Source organism: Dermacentor andersoni, chromosome 3 (genome assembly GCF_023375885.2).
Source record: "Dermacentor andersoni chromosome 3, qqDerAnde1_hic_scaffold, whole genome shotgun sequence".
Lineage (NCBI taxonomy): Eukaryota > Metazoa > Arthropoda > Arachnida > Ixodida > Ixodidae > Dermacentor > Dermacentor andersoni.
Window position 1 is genome coordinate 32,466,072 of NC_092816.1, and position 23,309 is coordinate 32,489,380.

Here is a 23,309-nt window from a genome sequence, read left to right on the forward strand (position 1 = left end):
GTCTGCTTCTCGCTTTCCCTTTCCTGTAATTTCTATACATCTTTTCAAAACGAATAATAATAATAATAATAATAATAATAATAATAATAATAATAATAATAATAATAATAATAATAATATGCTGCGACACGCAGCGTTAATCACCTCTGACCCTACTGGATTCTTATTCTGCAGGCACTGATTGCATAACACCGACTGCGTTGATGATGGCAGGACTTGTCTCCCTCAATAAGACTCTTAAACTAATGTTTTTAGTCTAGGCGGACACCAAGACACCATCGATGCATGTTGGTCGATAGATTGACTGCATCGCGCGAGCCATATCATGTGGCTTCTGTTTGACATCTTTTCACGGAGGGCTTCACGCTTTGTTTACTAAATTTTGTTTTGTCCCTAATATTTTCTTATGTGTAAATCTTATTTAATTTAATAGCCAAATAAAAAGTGTCTTTGCCAGCATACAGCGACAAAAAACTCGCTTCTTCCTTTTCATCTCAATATCGCAATGGCTCTTACTCATCGGCAAAATCGGCTGTGTGTTTTTTTTTTCTATTTTTCTTATTTTTCTTTTTTTTTTTGGCAGCTAGATACAGACTCTTGGCAGTTCGTATTATGTGCACTGTACAGCTGCTGAAATTGTATTGCGCTTACTCTCGGTGAAATTTTCGCTTATTGTCGGTGAAACGGAAAACATTGGAAACTATTTCTCGAGTATCATCTCGAATGCCGCAGCACAATTACTGTGCTTCTTTTTGTTCTTTTTCTTTTTTTTTTAGGGCACTAACCAACTTTGCACTTTTTCCTTCTTTTTTTTTCAGAGCTGTTGGAGTCGCCGATCGACGCATCCGACAGCAACGCCACCATCAACGCGAAGAACTTTTACACGTCCTGCCTCAATGAGAGTTGGTCTTCAAATTCCTTTGTTCATTTAGTCCTTTTGCCGCTTAGTACATATGATAGTTTTGCTGTTATCCTGATGACACTTAATAATGGTGCAGTGTAGATCACGCTTAGCGTGAACAGGGGAGCACGCCGACGCGCTCCGTGAAACGCCAGTGCATGCAGCGTGGGCAACCGTGCATCGAAACAAGCCTGCGAAGGTGTAATGACGCCTAGAAACGTGCATTCGTGTTGTCTGGTTGAGCGCAACGCAGGCTTGCAGGTCTGAACAACGTAGTCGTAACGTTTCCTTCGGACACTTCCTATATATATAGTGAACGGCATGCCAGTGCCGCGCATAAGTAACGAACAGGTCACTACAGCAGATGTATTATTTGTCTCGCAGCGAACACAAAATAGACTGCTCATCATTATGACAGTGAACGGCGCGGTATAATCAGATGCATCGCGAAATGGTCGCGGGCGCCGGGCGATCACCGCACCAAATCTACACGAGTGAAATGCGTTCCGTGTAGCCGAAATACGATCGAGTGCTGCAGGTCGCGTTTTGTGTAACACTCCTCCCGTCTCTGAATTTTGTAGTCGATTTGGCCCGCGGCGACCATTTGGTGCATGACCACATCGCGCTGCATGTGATTGCCGTGCTGTTCACTGTCATAACGAGCAGCCTCCTTTATATTCACTGCAAAGCAAATATCTCTGCTGTGGACACCTGTCGTTATGCGAGGCACTAGCCTAATAAAAAATTTTTGTATTTGGCGCAGAATACGCTACGGCACTGGTGTTTACATAACGCATACACAGTACGAATGCGCTGCTTCTACTACAACGCAACATGATAAAACACTGTACATCTTTCGCCCCGAAATCGATAACCATATAGGCTCGGAGACCCGGCATCTGCCGCCCTGCCGCCGTGCCTTGGTTCCGGGTGGTGAAGGTGAATTTAGCGTACAGGAAGGAGGAGGGGGGGGTCCGCCAAGCACTCTCGGCGCCATCCTTGGCGGACCACTCTGACTGGGCCGCGGAACGCGTGTTGCCAGCGGCTATACCCCCACTTTTCAAAATTGAACGAACGCACAATATACCCACCAAAGTCGTTTGAGGTGAAGCGACCAAAGTCGCATAAAATCTGTTCTCCTTCTCAGAATCCTGTTCTGCGCGACATATTTAGGCAGAAACACCCGGAAACCCCTCTAATCATCCTCGTTGCGACGGCGTTACGTTTCTCGTTTGCATAACGATGCCCATAATGCCTCGGAAACCTTTTATTATTATGTTTTCTTTCCTTAATTGTGAACACGACCACCTGCACAGCAATACGATTAGCGTGGCAACACGGGCTACTTCGGACCAGTTATATAATAACTGTGGCTTCCGCATTCCTCGTGGCTCCTACTGGCGTGATTCTGTACGCCTTGTTCGAGTATAGCTCTTACCTACTAATCTAATTAGTTTTGTTCATCATCGAGCTGTTGCGCGACCACGTTACGTTTCATATGTACAGTGCACGCGAGGATGCGGTTCATTTGCTCTTTCGAGTGTTTGAATCCAAATCGTGATTGGTGTATTCCGCTGCAGCACTGTTCGCGCGCGTAATGTTGATTCTCCGTTGGCCACGTGCAGAAGTATGTTTATAGACGCATGGCAATTCTGACCTCTTCATTGTCACTAACGTAAATGTAAACCAAACACGACATCTTTTCAAGTGAATTTTGCCGGGCACTAACGGGCCACAGAAAATTTTGGGAGTACGATTTGTTCTGTGGCTATGTTATTGTCGCCAAGCTGCGAAGCTTGAGGGATGCGGTGTTGAGGAAGTTCGGTTTCATTTTGATCTTGTAAATCTCCCCAACGTCCACCGGAACCACAATGCGTCGGGGCTTTCTTATCTTCTTTGCTTTTTAATACCCTACCCACCGAAAGGAAACCTCGCACATCGCCGTAGTCGTGATTCGAATTAACGACCTTGCGCTCAGCAGCAGAGCCAATATGCCATTACGATTTCGCGGTCGCGGGTACCTTGCTTCACCGTCCCTACCTGTGAACGACTTAAAGAAGAGGAAAATACTATTATACAGCGAGCTTTGAGAAGTAAAAAACACAGCCACAGTTTTGCCCGAAAAGCGAAGCAATGATTTACGATAGCTAAGCATTAGACAACAACACGAAGCCAGGCTCGTAGTTTCATTGGTCGTATGAATTGCAGTTGACATTCCCTTATTAATGGCACTACTAAAGATGCTGTCACGCGTGCACGGGCAAACATGAGCAGATCTCACTAGATGACCGCGAGCACTCGTTATGATAACACTGGCGCAATGAAGAGCGGCAGAAGCGACGAGCGAATCGCCCGTCGGGATGACTCCCGTTTTAACGCGATGTAGGTGCCGAAGAACACAGCGCACAGGAAGCTGTCAGCCATAGGCGCCCGTAGCCATTGCACCCACAGCAGATTACCTCCAAGGTATATGGCGCACGCGGTCGTGCTCACTCGCGGTATTCGCAACCGCCCCCGCAGTAGACGATCGAACCACGCTGCCAATTTGCCTCCCCCTCCCCACCTAAAGGAAATTCATTGCACACCTTCCCGCTCCCACCCCCTCGTGCACTCGAGGAGACGGCGCCCATCCGCCCCACTGCCCTCCCTGTGCGCCCAAGACGCCGCCGCACGAAGCCGCCGTCGTCCTTGGTTCTCCCTCGCACCGGCAGCACACGGTGCGCGGCAGCAATTTTATCACACTTGGATTTTATACCCAACATCACTGCGACGGCGACGGTGGAAATTCACCTGGAGTATCTATATAATAATACGAGACACGAACAAGCCTTATGCTCGAAAGAATTGCAACGTATACACCGCTAAAAGGTATCTGTTTTGCGCAACAAAACAAGGACACAAGAAGAAACGAAGACGAAGACAAGCGCTTCTTCTCGTTTCTTCTTGTGGCCTTGTTTTGTTGGTCATCATACTTCTCAATGATGACCGACAAACAAGCCCATATCGCCACCCTCTTAGATTGCGGGACGTCTGCGCACTTTGAGCAATGACTTGTACAAAACGCCTGTTAAACGCAAATATAGACAAAGACAATGCGAGGACATACTTTGTCCGAACTGTCGACACATTTTGTATTATATGTCCTCGCATTATGTTTGGCCGTGGGTTCAGCCCGTCCTTCGCTCAATACCGTGACCAACTAGCTTACCTTTATGAGACACGTCCTTTCACGCCATATTGAGATTTGGCGTCAAGTGCAGAGGCAGGCAGCCAACTGTAAATTATTCATTGTAAAAAAAAAAACAATCTAGGCATAACCCGCTAACCTAGTTGAAATGTACTGGCTCTATCCTTCCAGAGTATATCACGCGGTTACTCCGTTCCCATAATATACGGTAGAGCGATAACGCTTAAGAGTCCGCGTACCAGTTGAAACTGTAATGTCTCCTTCACTTCCGTGCAGCCGTGATCGAGGCCCTGCGTGAGAAGCCGCTGCTAGATCTGCTGCAGACCGTCGGCTCGTGGCCCGTCATCACGCCCAACTGGACGGAGGAGGGCTTCGACTGGCTCAACCTGACGGCCATCATGCGCAGGCACAGCAACGACATCCTCTTCGCGCAGTGGGTCTCCGCGGACAGCAAGAACTCGACCGTAAACGTCATACACGTAAGGCCGATGTACCCGCCTCGATTTCTTTCTCGTCTGAGCTAACACGCTTTTCAAGCTCTGAACTGTGCAACCCACTTCAGCATTGTTTCATGTGCCCCAATGTTTGCTACTCCGGCGTATCACCTCTTGATAACATGCCAAATCAGTGGTAAAAAAGTATGTATCTATGCAGTCTACGATTTAGAGAACAGTGTAAAATAGAAACTAAACTAAATGAGCTCGCCTAACTCATCGGTAGAGGTCCTGGAGAGAAGCTAATGCACTGACCTGCCTTCCGCTTGCCGCACATCACAAGTGAACCCGTGGTCAGTCAACATCATACGATAGCCAAAACTGGTCGTTGGAAAAGGCGTGAAATCGAAGACAGGCCCCTCGACTATTTTCCGCTATTGTCCCGTTATTGAGTTATACGTTCCCGTCACTTTATCGCCTTCTCTAAATCCCTCCATTCCTTTGACCACGCTTAACACCCTATTAGCGTTACAATTATAATCGACAAGCGAAAGCAACTTCTGGTAGGTGCCAGAGAACTAGGACGCTTCTGACACAGTGTCAAGAAGCTACAGCTCCTAACGCTTTCTCTTAAACTCTGGAACACCATTTAGGCTTACGGTGTTCGTTAGGAATGCTCATTCACTTAAAAATAAGGATTGCAAGTAGCAGACCTAAAGTAAACGGATGCTATCGGCCATCAGTACAGCAGAGTTTAGGTTCTGTAAATGGGTAGTACGACCGACGCTGTTCCTTAGGTGGGCTGAGATTAATTAAGCTGAGCATTATTAGCTTAATGGACCATAGCGCACTCAAGTGCATTGGGTGGTCCCATTAGCCCAGCGAATCCGTCCTACGTGCGAAGGAGCTTGTGTTCTGCGCAAGCGCAGGATTGTCAACGCTATTTCTGTAAATACCCTAAGGTCCACTAAAGTAAGGCGTCAATAGTGCATGCGAGCGGCTTGAGTCCGATGTCTCAAGTTCCTTGTGCAATCCGACGTGCACGCACACAGCTCATCAATGAGCAACTGCAATCTAAGCAGCCGCAGTAATTGGCCCACATACTGTCATGTTTGTCGTGCAGCTGGACCAGGCCGAGACGGGTCTTCCGAGCCGCGACTACTACATTCGCGGGACGCAGCAGGTGGAGGCCTACCTGCGGTTCATGGTCTCCGTGGCGCAGCTGCTGGGAGCCAATCGGACGACGGCCATGCGCGACATGGAGGACGCCCTCATGCTGGAGGCCAGGCTGGCCAACGTGAGTCAGCATGTTCCTGCACGACGCGTCTTCTTCAGTGTCCCCGCCAACACAATGTCACCTGCTGTGCATCAGCATGAGGCAGTACCAGATACTGCAGTCTTCGCCAAAACAAACGAGGCCGCTAAGGGAACGAATGCCGCTGAGGCGTCGCTGCGCCAGGAGTTCAGCGACCGCTGAACTCCTGGCGCTAAAAAGCTGTGGAGTGACGGGGCAAGAGTTTCATGCCGTTCCTAGAGCTTCGAAAATGTGTGGATGCAACAACAGGCCGCCTATAAATCACGTTGTCAACTGTGAATTGCGAGTACAGCGGCTCCATTTCTTCCGACAATGGTCTCTGGGTACAATGGGCCAGCCTGACTGAAGTTACCTCGTCGCCAGCCTACTGCGTGGACAAAACAATGCCGCTTGTATGCGCTTGCAAGGCTGCTGCAAGTAAGGGCGCCTTTTGTGTTTGGCCAGTGCGCCTCGGTAGAAACATGCGTGGCTCGTGAAATCAACGCCGGCGACACTTTGAGCAACCGCACTATTCAGAATGACGCAACATGTTTAGCACCACACCACTTCCAAAACACAGCAAAGATGTAATTTCTTTTGTACTGAAACACGCACCGTCTGACACGTGGTTACGACAACATCTCCCAGATAACTAACCTGCACACCTTGACCCATGACGTCACGCGTGAATGCAAAGAGCTCATACATTTCTGTGGTGGATGTGGGCGACGCTTAGCGCAATATTTTTTTTTTTTTTCGGGACATGGTTTTCACTGTTCTGTGCCTCCTCGCGTCAAGTCCGTAATTTTCTTACCCCGTACCAGCCAACATTTTGTTAAATGCCATGGAAAACAACCCTGCAATTTAAAAACCCAGGAAATTGCAGCACAAGAAGAACGGACGTCGTTATACCGCCAACTTTCGTAAGCGAGCCTCCTCTGACTCCAGTTTTCCTTGCCATGTATGCCCTCCCCCCTCCCGCCCACCTCTGCTGCTATTATAGATATATATATAGACTTCAAATTTGTCATGTACCGTTCCCTCCATGCTACTTTTCATTCCCTTCACGCGGAAGACCACAAGAACCAAAAAAAGAAAGAAAGAAAGAAAGAAAGAAAGAAAGACAAGAAAAGGATTATGCAACCTAGACGCCAGTTGTCTGGGAGCCACGTTTAGTTTTTGACTGCGCTACCAACTAGTTTCAGTGTAGGCTGACGTTATACAAACACTGAGTCAAAACATATACGTAAACCGACAATGAGCTGTATGAAAGCCGCTAGTGCGAGTACTTGTGCCGTGCCAGGACGGCAAAATTTGTCCGTTAACATCACCGATGGGCTCGCTAAAGCAATGTTATAACCTGCTTTTATAATTGGTTGCTTTCTTGCGTTACTTTTGTAACCGAAGTTATTAACCTTGGTCATTTCCCACTTGACACGATGCATACTCAGCTGGTCACTGCTCTAAACGCGCTCGCTTTACAACCTCAGCAGTGAAAGCTTATTACTTATTACCTTACTAGCTTTTTGCGAATTGTGGTGCATAATTTGTGTGACGCACTTTTTATCTCAGCGTACCCTCAGTGCAATTTCCTAATGTCAGCGACATTTCAGATGACGTGGTGTGATTTTCTTTTTTTCTTTTATGTGCCAATTTATTGCCATGATGACATTTCACCGTTAATGACATTTTATTCGCTTTACTGACAAAGCAACGTTTCAGCATGAGTAGTCTCTGGTAATAATGATTGAGTAAGTCTTAATCATACGAGCTACGCTGTAGGTAGTTTGTCTTAGCATATATATAGCGCGGTTCACGACCATGGCTGCGCAGCGCGACTTAACACGCACTGCAGAGACGTAGAAGAAGGACAGGACATTGTCTCTACGTCTCTGCCGTCCGTGTTAAGTCGCGCTGCCCCGCCATAATAGTGAATCCGAACCAACATTCCTACCATCCACTCATTCTATAGTGTCATTATTGCAGTGGTTGCATTGCGTGTGAAAACCTAATATGCGGAGTGTTCGTACTCTTGGTGTAGGTTTCCTGTTGAGGTGTTTTTCAATGATTTCGTTGCTCCTGCTTTTTCTTGTGGACTTATTTGGAGGAAGCCAATTGCGCCGTACTGCTTGCGACTGTCGGGGGTCTGAGTTTGCGTTTTCCTCGGTGTTTAAACGCAGCTGACGGAACCAAGCGAGCTGCGGCGCAACTTCACGGCCATGTACAACAAGTGGACGGTACAGGAGCTACAGACGAGGATCCCTCTGGTTAGTATCGGACGTCACTCTGCGACCCTGCAATTCTTTTCTGTTTTGTTCCGTCAGAACATTAATCAGTCGTTCACATCTTCCGCGAAGAACACACTCGACCACCGACCCCTCAGGAAGACAGCACTTGCACACTGGTTCCAACCTATGTAGGCTCGAGTGACATTGAATATGTTGTTCTGCATTTTCTTAGGCACCAAACCTGTGCGAGAGACTGAATTCTGTCAGGCGTCTCACCACGTACGCTCTGACAGTACCTTCTTTCGCGTTTCCGTTTGCTTTCTCCGCACACCTCCGTACCCTTTCCCTTTCCTCCGATACAGGATAAAGAACCGGGCATTTCCTTCAGTTAAACTCCCTGCTTGTTTCCTCCTTCTTCTCTCACTTATATAACTGCCCAAATTCCTTTAGATAAAAGTGGAAACACCATCCTACTGATTAACTTATAGCAATGCGAGTGCCTGCGTTACCTTGCTCTTTTCGGCATGTCTATCAACAACTCGGAAACGCAGGGCCTTTTCCATAGAAATCCAATGAAATCAAAAAATTTTTAACATTATAGTGAACTGTTTAAAGTCATCAATTTGCATTTCTAAACATTTAAACATTATCGCTGCGCAACACAGCCATTGGTAAAACAGTCTACATATACATCGCAAACAACCCTCCCCCCTTCTCTGTAATTTCATAAATAAGTTTCCTTTATTATACATCAGGTGTACTTCATTCACAATGACATTTCGTTATGAATATATCATAATATCATTCTGATATATTAATAATGAAACATATTACATACTATATCTTATTTCGCCGCTTTTCGTCACTTAATACCCAAGTTTAAAGGCAACTTCGCCTAAATTATAAACCCAGTGACGTATTTAAATCTCTCGTTATTATTTTCTTTACCCTCCCGCAAGGTGAACTGGACGCACTACTTTGAAGTCGTCATGCCCATGGATATACCACTTTCCGAAGAAGTTGTCATCTTCGCACCGAAGTACATCAAGGCGATGTCTGAGCTTCTCCAAACTGTTCCCAAAAGGTAAGCTGCCTAAATATAACAGATCGAAAAAAGCGCATTTACGGGCGCATGTTAAAGGAGAAGACGGAAGAGCTTGGATCGTGGGAAAGGAAATGTTTTCCATATTTTTGTTTCCGTGCGGCCCGGTTTCGCCCCACTGCACCGAGATGCCTATAGTGTGACGCCCGTGTCAATTTTAGCAACGCGGAGAGTCCTGAAAGAATCTTCTGGCGATGAATTCGGCACACCAAACAGGTGTTACAAAAATGCCAAGCAGCTTTTACGAATAAAAATGTATGTGTATTCAGCCAATGGTACTCCAGACTGTTTGCGTGTTCACTTTGTTAGCGTTAGGATTCTGAGCTCGCTGCTCCCAAATACCGAATTCAATAAAAATCCGTACTTGTCCGTTATGATGCATCTTTCGTGTGCAGTTCCTTGAGACGCTGTTAATTTTAGCGACAGACGGGCATGAAAAAAATTAGTCCGCATTTACGCCTAAAATCAGTCGGGGTCATCGTTTTCTATAGGTCAGCAACGCATCGTACCATTCACATGCACACACGAACGCACTAAACTTACGCTGTGAAAGAGGCCCACGCTTCTCAATTAAGCTCATCAACGAAGTATTTGGTGGCTTCCGCAGCCAGCCACAACAATAAATGCAGACAATCAATTTGTTTTGTCGTTCTATTCCTTCCTCTTTCTCCAGTACACAAAGGCAGCCACGTAAGTCAGACTTAATGAGTGCTGGCTAGCCAGAGCAGCTCATCCCAACAGCTTGAGTCTCTGAGCGAGACGGTATTAACACAGCAACAACAGTAAAGTGAAATGAAGAGAAACAAAGGCAATCAAACAGTGGAGGTCAATGTGAAGGATAAGAAAGAAAGAAAGAAAGAAAGAAAGAAAGAAAGAAAGAAAGAAAGAAAGGGACGAGGAGAGAGAGAGAAACGAAGAGGGAAAGGTAGGGAGGTTAACCAAGGACGTGCAAGGTTGGCTACCCTACACTGGGGGAGTGGAAAGGGAAAGAACAGATAAGGAGAGAAAAGAAAAATAATTGTTGGTTATTCACAGTCAGTCGCAGAGGAATCTCCACTGTAACAAGCGTTCATATAATCCAGTGTCCTTCAAGAAACACAGAAGGGCTTTTGTGGCCTTTTCCATGCAAGAACGCATAGGCCATGGTCCAAGGATATCTTCTTCTGAGAGCGCCCTATTGTCTAGCAGGTTGAGTTTCGCTTGTAAAGTACGTCGTTGAGTTTCAAAGGATGGGCAATGAGACAGAAGGAGCTCTGTGGTCTCATCGCACCCGCAAAAATTACACGCCGCACTGTTGGTACGATTATTGTGTAAAATATGCACAAATTAACCGTGTGGGGCGCGTTTTAAATGCACGTGCCTGGTATCAGCGCTAATATTGCAATGAACTCCATGGTTTCCACTAATCATATCACTCGCACGAACGCTCTCTGCTTAGTCGAAATGCTTAGCGAAACGCACACGATGAAACAATCGAGAGCACTTAGAATGCGAGGCAATCTTTATGCGGTATATGTGTGACGATGTACGTCAGTTTATGGGGGCGCCCGCCCAAGCATTAACCCTACTTGGTGCGCTGAGTGCAGCGCTTGCATTTAATTTCCTTGTTTATTAAATGCGAAAGCATGGGAAGTTTGGCTATAAAGAGCCCACTTTTCAAAAATGGTAGCTTAAAACACACACACAAACACACACACACACACACACACAAACACACGCACACACGCACACACGCACACACAAACACACGCACACACGCACACACAAACACACACACACACACACACACACACACACACACACACACACACACACACACACACACACACACACACACACACACACACACACACACACACACACACACACACATGTCAAAAACGCTACGCGGGAGAACAATTCAACTAAAAAAATAATCAGAAGCTTTCACAGTCCTCGTAGAGTGAAATAAACACACTGTATAAACTCTATACACGTGCAAACTAATTGTATAAAGTTGCATATCTGTACGTTTACGGTTTATTGATGAGATTGAATTATTAAAGGCCACTTCAGGCAAAACTTTCATTATTAATCCCGTTGAATTCGCTTTACGATTTCAGCATTTTGAATAAGAACTACCCACAAATTTGCATCTTTGGAAATTGTTCGTTTTTTTACATGTACAAGATTAGTGAAATTGTGAACTGTGGCATTCACAAAAGGCAGCAGTACTTCAAAATAGTTTTTTTTTTTCGCCTAACAGCACGCGAACCACTTCATCGGACAAGACTAATGCATTAGAGAACTGTGGCATTTGCGAAAGATAGCGATACCACACGCATATATGTTTTTCAGTGCCACATGAACGAATGGTCTTGGCAGGTTGTGCTGATTCGTTAAAAACAAGCGAAATAAATAAATTTTTAGACGCGCTTCTGCATAACTTCGCGCATACGCTTCGCCACGTATCATGCGCGCATCGCGGTGAAGGCGAACCGTACTTGCTTTTCGGGCAACTGGCGCCACCGCGCGATTCCTCCGCGCACTGCAGTTCTGGCAGTTCAGTCCAGTTCAGTGCAGTGACGGGCGGGTGGCTCAGCGAGGTTTCGTGTCATATTGATTTCGTTATTTTTTTTTTTCACGTAAACCTCAAAAGCCGACATACTGATTTATAGCCGTCGCGTTAGGTAATTTGTGCTGGTACAATTCGACGCAAATATGTGCGAAGTGGGCTGCGGTTAGAGTTCTTTGTGGTATCCAGAACCATGGCTTTACTTCCTACACCCTACGGCCACATACGGTGGGTGCGTATACTCTATATTGAAGAGGAGCTCCGCCAAGTTGAAAGCAGTGGTTTGTAAATTTTAGTCATTTCACATGTGCATTTTCATATAAATATAATTGAATGAAAGCATACAAGTAAAAAGTGATATCAGAAGCTGGAAATTTTTTTCGCTTTTCGAGCTAATGTTTGCAGCACCGTGTCAATTTGCCAAACGCGAATATTGAAGTTCTTTTTTTTTCAAGCAGATTTCATGGAGCGTATCTGCCCCAGACTACGTCACATCTGAACATTTGCAGCGACGCATTGTCTTCTAATTTCCCGTTTTATAAATCACCACACAACAAGATTTAAGGCAGTTATTTAAACTTGTCATCTTGGAGTGGATATGTGCAGTTTCCATCATATTTATATTCGTCTTATTCGCGTGAGTGTAAATGAGACGTTGGAGCTCATTAACATCTAATCTTAGCTAATCGACTAATTAACAAGAATTGGCTTATTAAATTTTAGCTATTTATCTTATGACCCATAGTGCAATTTACAAATTCTATCAGTGGACTTCGCAAGGCGGATCCACTTGGAACGGATTCTCAGGACGACACCAGTTTCGAGATACAAATTCCCGAACTTTGCGGAGAAATGCATTTACGTTCCAGTTACTTGCGTGATTCAGTGCATGAAACGAGGTTTTGCTAACAAAATACACAAGAGTAACAAAAACAGTAATGTCACTTGTAGGCACTCCATAAAATTACTCTCTGCTAAAAAGTCGGGCATTTCTTAGGGCATGACCAAGGTACAAGCACTTTGCTCAAGGTGAGAGGATGTCTGTCAAGTGTGTTCAAGCGATCACGCAGGCGAACCTGGTCATATTGGTCATATGAGTACGTTTTATGATATGCGTACAAAAAAGTGCGGTAAATTCGTGGCCGAAATAATACAACGATTCCATTCCAATGGTATTCCCTTTCGTTCTTCGTAAGTGGTCCACTTGGTCCCCGCTGTACCCACTTTATCTCCGGGATATAGCAGCCGTGAACGATGTATCATAAGGAACGAATAGAAACGAGCGAAAGGAAGCTTTCGTGTTACTTACAGAGAGGGATTTATGCCGGTGACTTTTCCGATGCTATTCCTCTTCGCGCTTCTCGCGCTTTGTCAGACCGACGCCCCACCCTTGTTATCAGCGGGATCAGCCGGCCCTGAACAGTGGATGATGAGAGCGGGATAGAATCAAACAGAAGGCATCGCTACGAAATCGCGGCAAGGCTAGTTTCTCCGCCCATCTGCGACGTCTGCTGAGCGGAATCCTCGTGGCGCGCTGTATTTTCCGCAGGGTGGTGGCTAACTACATCTTGTGGCGCTTCGTCTCGAAGCTGGTGGGCAGCTTGGACAAGCGGTTCGTGGACAAGCAACAGGAGTATTACGGCGCCATCTACGGCACCCAGTCGACGCCCCCGCGTTGGAAGAGCTGCACGCTTCTGGTCAACAAGAAGATGGGCATGGCCGTCGGGGCTCTCTTTGTGCGGCGGCACTTCAACGACAAGAGCAAAAAGAAGGTGCGCCGCCGAACAGTCGTCTTCGCTCTAATCCACCCCACGTAAAATCCTCACCCCGTCATCGGTTAAACCAGTTACTAGAGCTGGAGAAGTTGGGCTTGCTCGTTTCGCCCGAGTACAGGTCAAAAAGAAATAAAAAGGAAGAAAGAAAAAGAAAGAAAGAGAAAACGCGGCATAACAGACAGAGTGAGGCACTGCGCTGTCTGGTGCACTAATCTGTCTTTAGTTAGTACTTTTTTTCTCACTGTTAGAGTCCTATAGAACCAACAACGCCAATTGTCTGTTCTTGCCTCGAATTTTTTTTTTTTTCGTGCTGGTCGCCAAGTGTTAACATAAATAATTAAGTGCCAAGAACCCTTTTCCTCAGCAACATTTTGTTGGCTTCTTTGATGTAAAAAACTCGTCGAGCGAATGTCCTCAAAACGCATCCAGAGAGAGAGAAATGATGCATAGAAAGGCAGGGAGGCTAACCAGAGGTAGTTCCGGTTGGCTACCCTGCACGCATCCAATTATAGCGATGATCTACGGGCTCTTCAAATTGGGGCGAAGAACATTCACACTGGTGCAGTTCATACAGTAATTGAATCTATCCCATTATGGGCTTGCGATGCACACATCATAGTTACTGCACGACGTCAGGAGCCGGGTCAATTTCTCATAATGTTTGTTTTCGCTGATTATGCCTAGATTTTGTAAACTGATGTCGGAGAGCTTTCCTTACGTTTCCACGAATAATTTCGCATTTCCTTTCCACCCTTCCTTCCTACTACCCAAGGCCGAGGAAATGATCAATGACATCAAGGAGGCGTTCTTGGAAATTCTAATGAATGTTGACTGGATGGACAACGAAACCAGGGAAGTGGCCAGAGAAAAGGTTCGCCTTTTATTTTTCTTTTCTGTTCTTATTTCATTTTTTTTTACGTTTATATATTTGCAAAATGCATTTTTTGGCGAGCATGCTACGATCTTCAGGTGCAGCTTAGTCACATTATAGCAAAAGCATCTTTTACCACAAAAGCAACTCGTAAACCTACTTCTGTGATGATTACGCGACGAGAAAACTGTATTGCTTGGTTTATAGAGATGAATGGTGGCAAAGAACTCAAACAAATTAATTTTGCAGCTTACAGACGCAGATGACTTATTTCTCGCGAAACTCGCATTACATGCCGACGTCTTTACGCGCTAATTGCAGGCCGAGCTTATGACTCAGAAGATAGGATACCCTGAGTACATATCAGCTCCGCAAGAACTGGACAAAGAATACGAGGTAAGCACATTGATGCCCGAGTGTTTTGCTCCTGACATTTGTGACCACACTAGTCTCTTCCGTCACGTGCGTAAATACTGAATATGAACTGTATCATGCTTGTTCATTACGTTTCCAAAATTACACTGGATTTTAGTACCCAGCGCTTTAATATCAACTGCCTGTTCGGCGATGTCCAAGTGCATACATTGCTGACTTTATATTCCCATAACTGGATTATTCATTTCTAGCCGCAGCAATTGCCATATTTTCATTGCAAGCTTTTGCAAGCAAATTTGACTGAAGCGTATCTCCAGGCACTTCCGATTGCAGGCCACTCTTCGCAAAAAATATATTGGAATTAAAGTTCGTCTCACGATGATATTATTGTCTCAGGTAGAGTTCAGACCCGACACATACTTTGAGAACATCATCAAGAGCCTTCGCCACAGCGCACTGAAGATCGAAATGAAGCTCAGGAACGACGTGGACAAAAACGAGTAAGTACGTTGAAATGATAAAACCTCAACAGTGATGTATAAGTTTTCTAATCCTATGGCCTAAAACATAAGCCCGAGATTTAGAGCCCAGTGTGATTTCTTTTTTTCTGCTCGCTTTAAGTGAAGTATACTTCATCAAACGGCAAATGATAGTATAAACAAATTCACAAAAGTTGAAAGTCATTCTTCGTTCCGACAATAATAATAGACCTTTTCTTATGTTTTTTTTTTTTGAAAATCTTAATACCTCTGTTACCGTGGCACGCCATACTAATGTGCATGCGTGCTAAAAGAGTTTTTCGTGTCTAATTCTCTTTTTAGGTGGATCACTTACCCCGCCGTCGTCAACGCGTTCTACACGAGATCGAAGAACTTCATCAGTAAGCCTATTACACTTAGCACAAATGCTCTTTGACAACAGCTGCGTCATTCTAGTGCTCGCCATGTCGACGTGTTATTGCGCAGGTTTTCCGGCCGGAGTGCTGCAGCCTCCTCTGTACCACCAGCACTATCCCAAGTACGATCACTTTTTTTTAAATTCCTGCCAATCTCGCAAATATTACGGCGAATATAAGAACAGCGTCATCACCTGCCTCATTTTGTTCACGAGGAACGAATAAGGGCATACGAAAAATTTGCTGGTGAGTTCGCACTTCGTGAGGTGCAGCAAAAAAGCAACAAAAAAATTCTCGTTTATTAACTAGTCCGAAACTGACCGATTTCATGCAATCTGTGTTCATTAGCGTAATTGTTAATAATATACGTATAACGCTTGCGTATTAATTGAATTTTTTAAATTTTCATCTTAGAGATTCTAAATAATGTGATTGCTGTAAAGCAACGAATTTCTGATAGCATAAAAACTGTGGGCACACACAGTCAACATTCTTACACCCAAAATGACTTAGTGCTGCACCATGGCCGTCGAGCTTGCAGCTCAGGATGTCTTAGATTTCACACTCATGGCGATGATCGTTCGGTGAAGCGGCTTAAGGAGTACCTGGGCAACTCTGTCGCGCTACCTTCCTATGAGCTGCGGAAAGCGGGAAAATGTTGGGCGCATTTGTACAGAACTAGGCGAATCTCGATATGCAGTAAAACTTCCGGCAGACAAGTTACAGTGGACCTCAAGCTCTCTCATATGGAAGTCCATTCGAGTGAAACGAAAATATATGGGCTCTTTCTCGGCACAGAGACCGAAGCCATCATTCAAGTGATGGTTGATTTATTGGTGTTCCTGCGATGTGTTAACACTATAAAGACGTGATACGTCAAGCCCTTCCTGCGTACGTGCACAAGGGTGCCATAACGTAAAGCTATTCCAAACTTTCCTGTTCCAATTCTGCAATCAGCCCTCCGCGATTGGTCAGAAACTTTTCTGGACCACCCCCACTTCGCCTGTCTCTCACGCAACGTCACGAAAACCGCGATAGCTCTTCATCTGATATGATGTGTACACACTGATTATGCATGATTGGACAGAAAAAAAAGAAAAATAATTATTTTTGATTCGACGGCTTTTCGCCATTAGCTCTCTGCTATTGGTCAAAAGGTTCCAGGCTGCACCTACTTCACCTGTCTGTCACTCAACGTCACAAAACCTCGAAAACTCATTGCGTCAAAGTGACGCACACGCTTTAAAGATGCACTAATATGCCAGACAAAACTGGATTTTTTTCTGAATAGCCGGAGACTGCTCCTTTCCGAAAGGAATAGAAGATGGCTGTCGCCGATCGCTCAGGCACTGGCTACTCGCACCTGCCGGAGAGCATGGGTTTATTTGCGTATAACAAACTTTCTGCGTGGCCGTATACCGTTATCAAGCCCTTTCGGCACGTACGCGACATCGCTCTGCCAACTCTTCTTTGTTGAACATTCTTTTTAGCGGCATTCTTAACCTTCCATTGCATGCCATCGCGATTTTCGATCACCCACCGCGAGCAAAGTAAGGAAAAGCGGACCAATCGCAGACGCTGGCACGTCCCTCTTCATCCCGTAATCTTTTTTCAATGCGTTGGCTCGGCCTCACCAAACCCTCTCCACTTTAGCGTGCTCCTCGCCTGTTGTCAGCCAATTAGAAAACCGCTCAACGTACGCAATGTTATTCATCTTGAAAGCAAACAAAAATGACCTCCTATAAACGAGGAGAGCGCTTGATTGGGCGGCTCTGTCAACACTGCGAGTCACTGCCCGATGCTTGCGTCGGCAGTTACGTAAATGTGACGTCAGTAGATTGGAATAAAAACATATTGGAATAGCTTTACGTTATAGGGCCCCAGCACACTGTGGCGCTAGTGCGCTTTCAATGACGATGCTACTGCGTGTTACACCCAGAAAAGTTCTTCAAGAACGGGAGTGTCCTGGCTTCCTGAATAGGGAGCACCTTTTGCCGGTTCGTGAGTGAGCAAGATGCTCTTCCCGTACTGCGCATTCGTCAAGTACCCTCGAACATTCTGAGCACATCAGATGGGCATGTTCTAACCGCGGGTGCAATTAATCACAGGGGCTCTTAGCGGTGTTAACTGCGACAAAGCATTACGCTTACATAAAGGATGTAGAGTTCACGAAGCTATTCTAAGGTGGGTGGCACGTTGTTGCGTTCGCGCAACATTGTACATTCAATGAACTTGTGGGAATGGTAAAAGACTGAGAAAGGTAGCGTTAGTCATCCACTGTTTCTTATTTCTTATTCGAAGGTCTGTCAATTACGGCGGCATCGGCGTCGTCATCGGGCACGAGATAACCCACGGCTTCGACGACAAAGGTGAGTACGCAAAGCCTTTTCTTGCCGCGACAGAAATGTCTTGTTTTTCTTGTCTGAAGAATTGTAGGCAGGAATTTGATAGTCTTCGCTTAGAGAGAGAGAGAGAGGAAAGGAGAAAGGCAGGGAGGTTAACCAGAAGGGAAGATCCGGTTTGCTACCCTACGCCGGGAAATGAGGGGAGGGGGAGGTAAAGTGATAACAAATTAGAGATAAAGAAAGAAAGGAGCACAGACATATAATCACACTCGGTCACTGTCGCCGCATACTGTCACCGCACAGCACAGTAGCACTTGCAGCACTTAGGCATCTGAATCACTATAGAGGCGGATTCGTTTGCCAATAGCACCGAGTCATGTTCTCGAGATCGGCTTGAAATGACATGCTCTGTATTAAATATACCTGGCGGTTTTCAAGTCCGGAACATTTCTGTCGATAATTTCGTTGAGGCTGTTTGTGTAGCCGTCATTTCATGAGCGCACGTTCCATGGTACTTGTTACAGGACGTCAGTTCGACCAACATGGCAACCTGAAGCAGTGGTGGAAACCTGAGGCGCTCAACTTGTTCCACTCCAAGGCGCAGTGCATGATTGATCAGTACAGCAGATACGTATTGCCTGAAGTCAACATGGCCGTAAGTGACAACCTGCATGCGGGCTGTGACAATGTGACTTCGTGTACAGCATCCTTTACTAAGTCAAGTCGAGGTGGTCAGGCCGATGCAAAGTCTACGTGAAAGCCATGCTGGGATAAAAAAAAAGAAATATATAGAACGCAGAGCCAGGGTGACGTGCCTCAGACAGGCTGGCCACGTCTGAGACATCCTTATTTAGCATATTCTTAGTGACATAGTTTCAGATGAGATGTTGGCATCCTCAGGTGCCACCGTCGAATCCTCGTCGCACGAAAAATGTTTTCTTAGAAAACTTTGTCTATGTATTAAATTTTAGTGGCCGCTGAAAGATACGTGTATGACGTACTGTAAGTCTGTGCTTGAAAGTTTGTCGAAAGTTTATGGAGCGTGTTATGTATGAGTATACTTACGATTTGTGCACTCGTCTGTGAAACTGAACTTCTTTGTCTGTGAAACTGAACTTCTTTATCTGTTCTCGAACAATACGAAGCACATGTGTTTACATATGCTACAGAATACGTGATCGCCTACTGTGAGTGCGTGGACTCATGTACAGAACCTTGTGATATTGCTGACTGACTGTTTTTGCGAGTCTTTTGTGCTCCATTTTGCTACAAATTTGGAGACAATATTTTTCCTTGCCAAGCGACGAGCAGTAGCCGATGGCTTCTAAAGTCACCAACCTCTCCTATTACATCATGTCAATAAAAAAAAGTTCTGTGCTTGTATCCAGGAAGCCACAGGAGATAATCAGATAGGAATCCGCAGAATATAGTCAGATAGGAAGCCACACAAGATAAACATGTAGGGTTGCATAAATAAATGCTACTTGAAGCAGTCCAAAGACGCACACAGAAGTGCACAGTTTTGTACATGACTGGACGAGTCAGCATATTTCAAGCCTATAGAGAATAATAAAATCACCTTGTCGTCATAGCAAAGAAAGACGATATAAATTCTACTAGCAAAGAAGGCATTGCGTCCATTCAGACGTCCCTCTGACTGAGGAAGCCGTCTTCGGATCACGCAATGATGTTTTTTTAATTATTTTTATTGTATGAATTAGTATTAATCGGTATATATCGGAGTATTGCGATATAATCCTGAGTCGGTATAAATTATAATGCAGCGATCCCTTTTTCACGATTCTATTCATTTGTTATCACCCACCGCTCCCGACTGGCCCAACCTGGTGATAATGCAGACGGATCCTCGCTCGGACCTCTTGACGAAGCCCGAATAGGAAAATAATTGTATCCTTGGCCCTGTTGTTTTCTTGGTTTCTGTAATAACTCGTGCCCCTTATGCAAAAAAAAAAAAAAAAACCTTCCCTTAATTACTTCTCCTCCTCGTCTCGTTTAGGACCCACCGCCACGGCTTTAAAAAAGAAGACAGAAAGAAATAGAAAGTTAGATCCTGGGGTTTTTGGTACCAAAACAACGACATGATCATGAGGCACGCCGTAGTGGTGGACGCAGGAATAATTTCGACCACTTGTTTTCTTTTTCTTTAACGTGCACCCAGTGCATAGTACACGGGCGTTCTTGCATTTCACCGCCATCGAAATGCGGCCACAGCGACCGGGATTTGATCACACGCCCTCGGGCTTAGCAGCGCAACGCCAAAGCCACTACGCCACCACGGCTAGTCTCCGCGGCTTCGTGACTAATGACGTTCTGCAGAGAACGAAGTATCGGACTCGATTTGCGGCCGCAGCGACCGCATCCCGGTGGTCACGGTATGCGTGCTCCTCTACCAAGCACTGCGTGCACGGTAAAAACACCCGGATGGCCAAAATTATTCCGCAGCCCTCTATACCACGTCGTCTCGTGCTGCCCCCGACCTGCTTTTGAATTTTAACTGAATTCTTCCAATCGATCAGTAGACCAATCATTCTCGTTTACGATTTCATTTCATATTGAATAACTAAAGCTGTGGCCCGCCGTGGTTGCTTAGTGGCTATGGTGTTGGGCTGCTATGCACGAGGTCGCGGGAATGAATCCCGGCCACGGCGGCCGCATTTCGATGGGGGCGAAATGCGAAAGCACCCGTGTACTTAGATCTAGGTGCACGTTAAAGAACCCCAGGTGGTAGAAATTTTCGGAGTCCCCCACTACGGCGTGCTTCATAATCAGAAAGTGGTTTTGGCACGTAAAACCCCATAATTTAAAATTTTAATATTTAACTAAAGCTGTGGTCATAATTTTCCTTTCTTTCAAGATAGAGAGAACGCTATTCAAGAGAGTGACGCTTAAAATTAATCAATTAAATTATAGGGCTTTACGCGCCAAAACCACTTTCTGATTATGAGGCACGTCGTAGTAGGGTACTCCAGAAATTTGAACCACCTGGGGTTCTTTAACGTGCATCTAAATCTAAGTACACGGATGTTTTCGCATTTCGCCGCCATCGAAATGTGGCCACCGTGGCCGGAGAGCAACGGTTGTATCTACTCCTCTACTTTTTTTTCTTTTTCATTTCCCATGCACTTTGCCTACGCTGCTGTGATTATGCTCGGCTGGTGCTTCAAGCGGAGAAAAGGTATCAACGCGGCTTTACGCTTTGTATACGAAGACTCCAATGCCTTTAGATCAACTCAAACTTAATTTTCGTTCAAAACTCAACATTGCTATTCAATAGAAAGTATAGATACAAACAAAAAAAGCCCATACAGGTGCTAAGTGGGAATGTAGTTCACTTGCGACGTGTTGGAAACTGCGGATCACGGACATGGAATAATCCGCAACGAAAGGGAAAATAGGAAACCAGCTGGAAATATCCTGAAGCTGCGAAGCAAACCGCTAAGAAAGAAATTTTCCTGCTTTCTTTAAAAATAGGTCCTAGTGTTATAGCGAGTTCTCATTGAGAACAACTGTGATCAAGGTGATCTGATTTAATAATTTGGTGCATTATGTTCAGGTCAACGGTGTAAACACCCAAGGTGAAAACATCGCTGACAATGGAGGCGTCAAGCAAGCGTTCAAAGTAAGCAGTTGTCTTCTCTCTCCTTATTAATTTAATAGGTAGCATGACGGCGGCATTCGTCGTATGTTATTTGTATTAATACCGCAAGACAAAGTGAAACAGACTAACCTAGCTGTAGCGTAAAACCTTTCACAGTAACATTGTGTAAGAGATGTAGCGTATGTAGATGTAAAACAGAAAAGACGTACGCGCGAAAGCAAAACTATTAGCCTTTCCAATTATTCTTATCGACGCTAGCCGAAAGCGGAGATGTCCATTCTCATAAATCTATCCAGCATCTTACCACTGCATAAGTAGTTGAAAAGCAGGTAAGGACACTTCCACTAGAAGTACGCGCAGTAATTCAGAAGTAACAGGGAGCCCGAAATGCCTATGTGACAATTTATGAGCGCAAAATTACGCTTTCAGCACAAGTACGCGCCTCAACACACATAGCAGACGGTGCGAACGTGTAAAAGAGTGTCCAGTAGCGCATCGCTGACACCCCAACCAGTACGAGTAACAAGTGCGATGACGCAGCGCTCCGCATGCTGCAATTACTGGACAAGGATATTGCCGACACTTCGAAATGGGTTCTTCTTTTCCCTGTGCGATCACTGTTTACGCTGCGGTTCACCACAGAACTTTCTCTTATTCTCTGTCATCTGTCTTGTTCCCTCCTACCCTTTCTCCGGCGTAGGGAGGACCAGACGCGTTGCCAGCTGACCTCCCTACCTTCTTCTCTTTGTACCATCTCTCTCTCTCTCTCTCCCTCTCTCTCTCTGTATCTATCTCTCCATCTCTCTCTCCGCACTGTTCACAACGTCGAAAACCTGCCTGCGCTCCCGCGTAGGGTAGTCAACCAGACGCGTTACCAGTTTACCTCCCTACCTTCTTCTCTTTGTATTATCTCTCTCTCTCTCTCTGTATCTATCTCTCTATCTCTTTCTCCCCACTGTTCAGAACGTCAAAATCTGGTTGCGCTATTGTGTTTCCCGCGTAACTCTTAGTACCACTCGCGCTGAGCAACGTACTCTGCTTGCTGTCCAGGCGTACAAGAGCAGCGTGAAGCGCTGGGGTCCCGAACCGCACCTGCCTGGCCTGAACCTGACACACGACCAGCTCTTCTTTCTCACTTACGCCCAGATCTGGTGTGGCACCACGAGGCCAGAGCACGCTGTCAATACCATTCGCACCGGAAACCACAGTCCAGGACGCTTCAGGTATAACGCGACGGTCCTTTTCGGCACTGCTGTTTGCCTACTTGTACTGACTTATAAGAGCTTAGAAGGCAAGACTGTTCCGGCCAACCATTCAAAAAACAACGTAGCAACATGCCTTTCTACTTTCCTTTTTCTTTTTTTGCTTTTCCTCTGTTTTTAGATATTGGTTTTATCGTTCGTCCTTGCGAGCCGTTTGCGCTCGTTGGATCTTTTTTCTTGTGGCTTCAGCTGCGACCAGGAACCGCGCACTGAGAAGCCACTGTGCCACTCGTGAATTGGCGTTGCTTTTTCTCTAATGCTATAGGCTGTCCATACTTATGCAAAGAGAAAACGTACAGAGGGAAGTAAGATAGATCGCCCTTATTAACATTCTAGACGCTTTCTGAATATATGAATAGGGATTGTAGGATGAAGGGATTGGCGAAAACGCGGTAATCGTAGAAGCCATTCTGCTTTTTTCTGCCGCTGAAGGTCTCTTGGCGCCTATGACGCTACATTTTCTCTTT

The 23,309-nt window shown here is 45.5% G+C and overlaps 1 protein-coding gene across 1 annotated transcript in view; it reads left to right on the plus strand.

Annotated features, from left to right (window-relative positions):
* Positions 1-23,309, plus strand: part of LOC126520849 (neprilysin-1-like) — a 77,443-nt gene that overhangs the window by 50,039 nt on the left and 4,095 nt on the right. Inside the window, exons 7-21 of the mRNA XM_050169647.3 lie at positions 819-902; positions 4,365-4,567; positions 5,646-5,819; positions 7,997-8,083; positions 9,004-9,128; positions 13,250-13,472; positions 14,248-14,346; positions 14,668-14,742; positions 15,118-15,221; positions 15,543-15,601; positions 15,687-15,738; positions 17,918-17,985; positions 18,486-18,616; positions 21,536-21,601; positions 22,631-22,803. Coding sequence (XP_050025604.2) covers positions 819-902; positions 4,365-4,567; positions 5,646-5,819; positions 7,997-8,083; positions 9,004-9,128; positions 13,250-13,472; positions 14,248-14,346; positions 14,668-14,742; positions 15,118-15,221; positions 15,543-15,601; positions 15,687-15,738; positions 17,918-17,985; positions 18,486-18,616; positions 21,536-21,601; positions 22,631-22,803 — 1,723 coding nt within the window. The remainder of the gene's footprint in view (positions 1-818; positions 903-4,364; positions 4,568-5,645; positions 5,820-7,996; positions 8,084-9,003; positions 9,129-13,249; positions 13,473-14,247; positions 14,347-14,667; positions 14,743-15,117; positions 15,222-15,542; positions 15,602-15,686; positions 15,739-17,917; positions 17,986-18,485; positions 18,617-21,535; positions 21,602-22,630; positions 22,804-23,309) is intronic.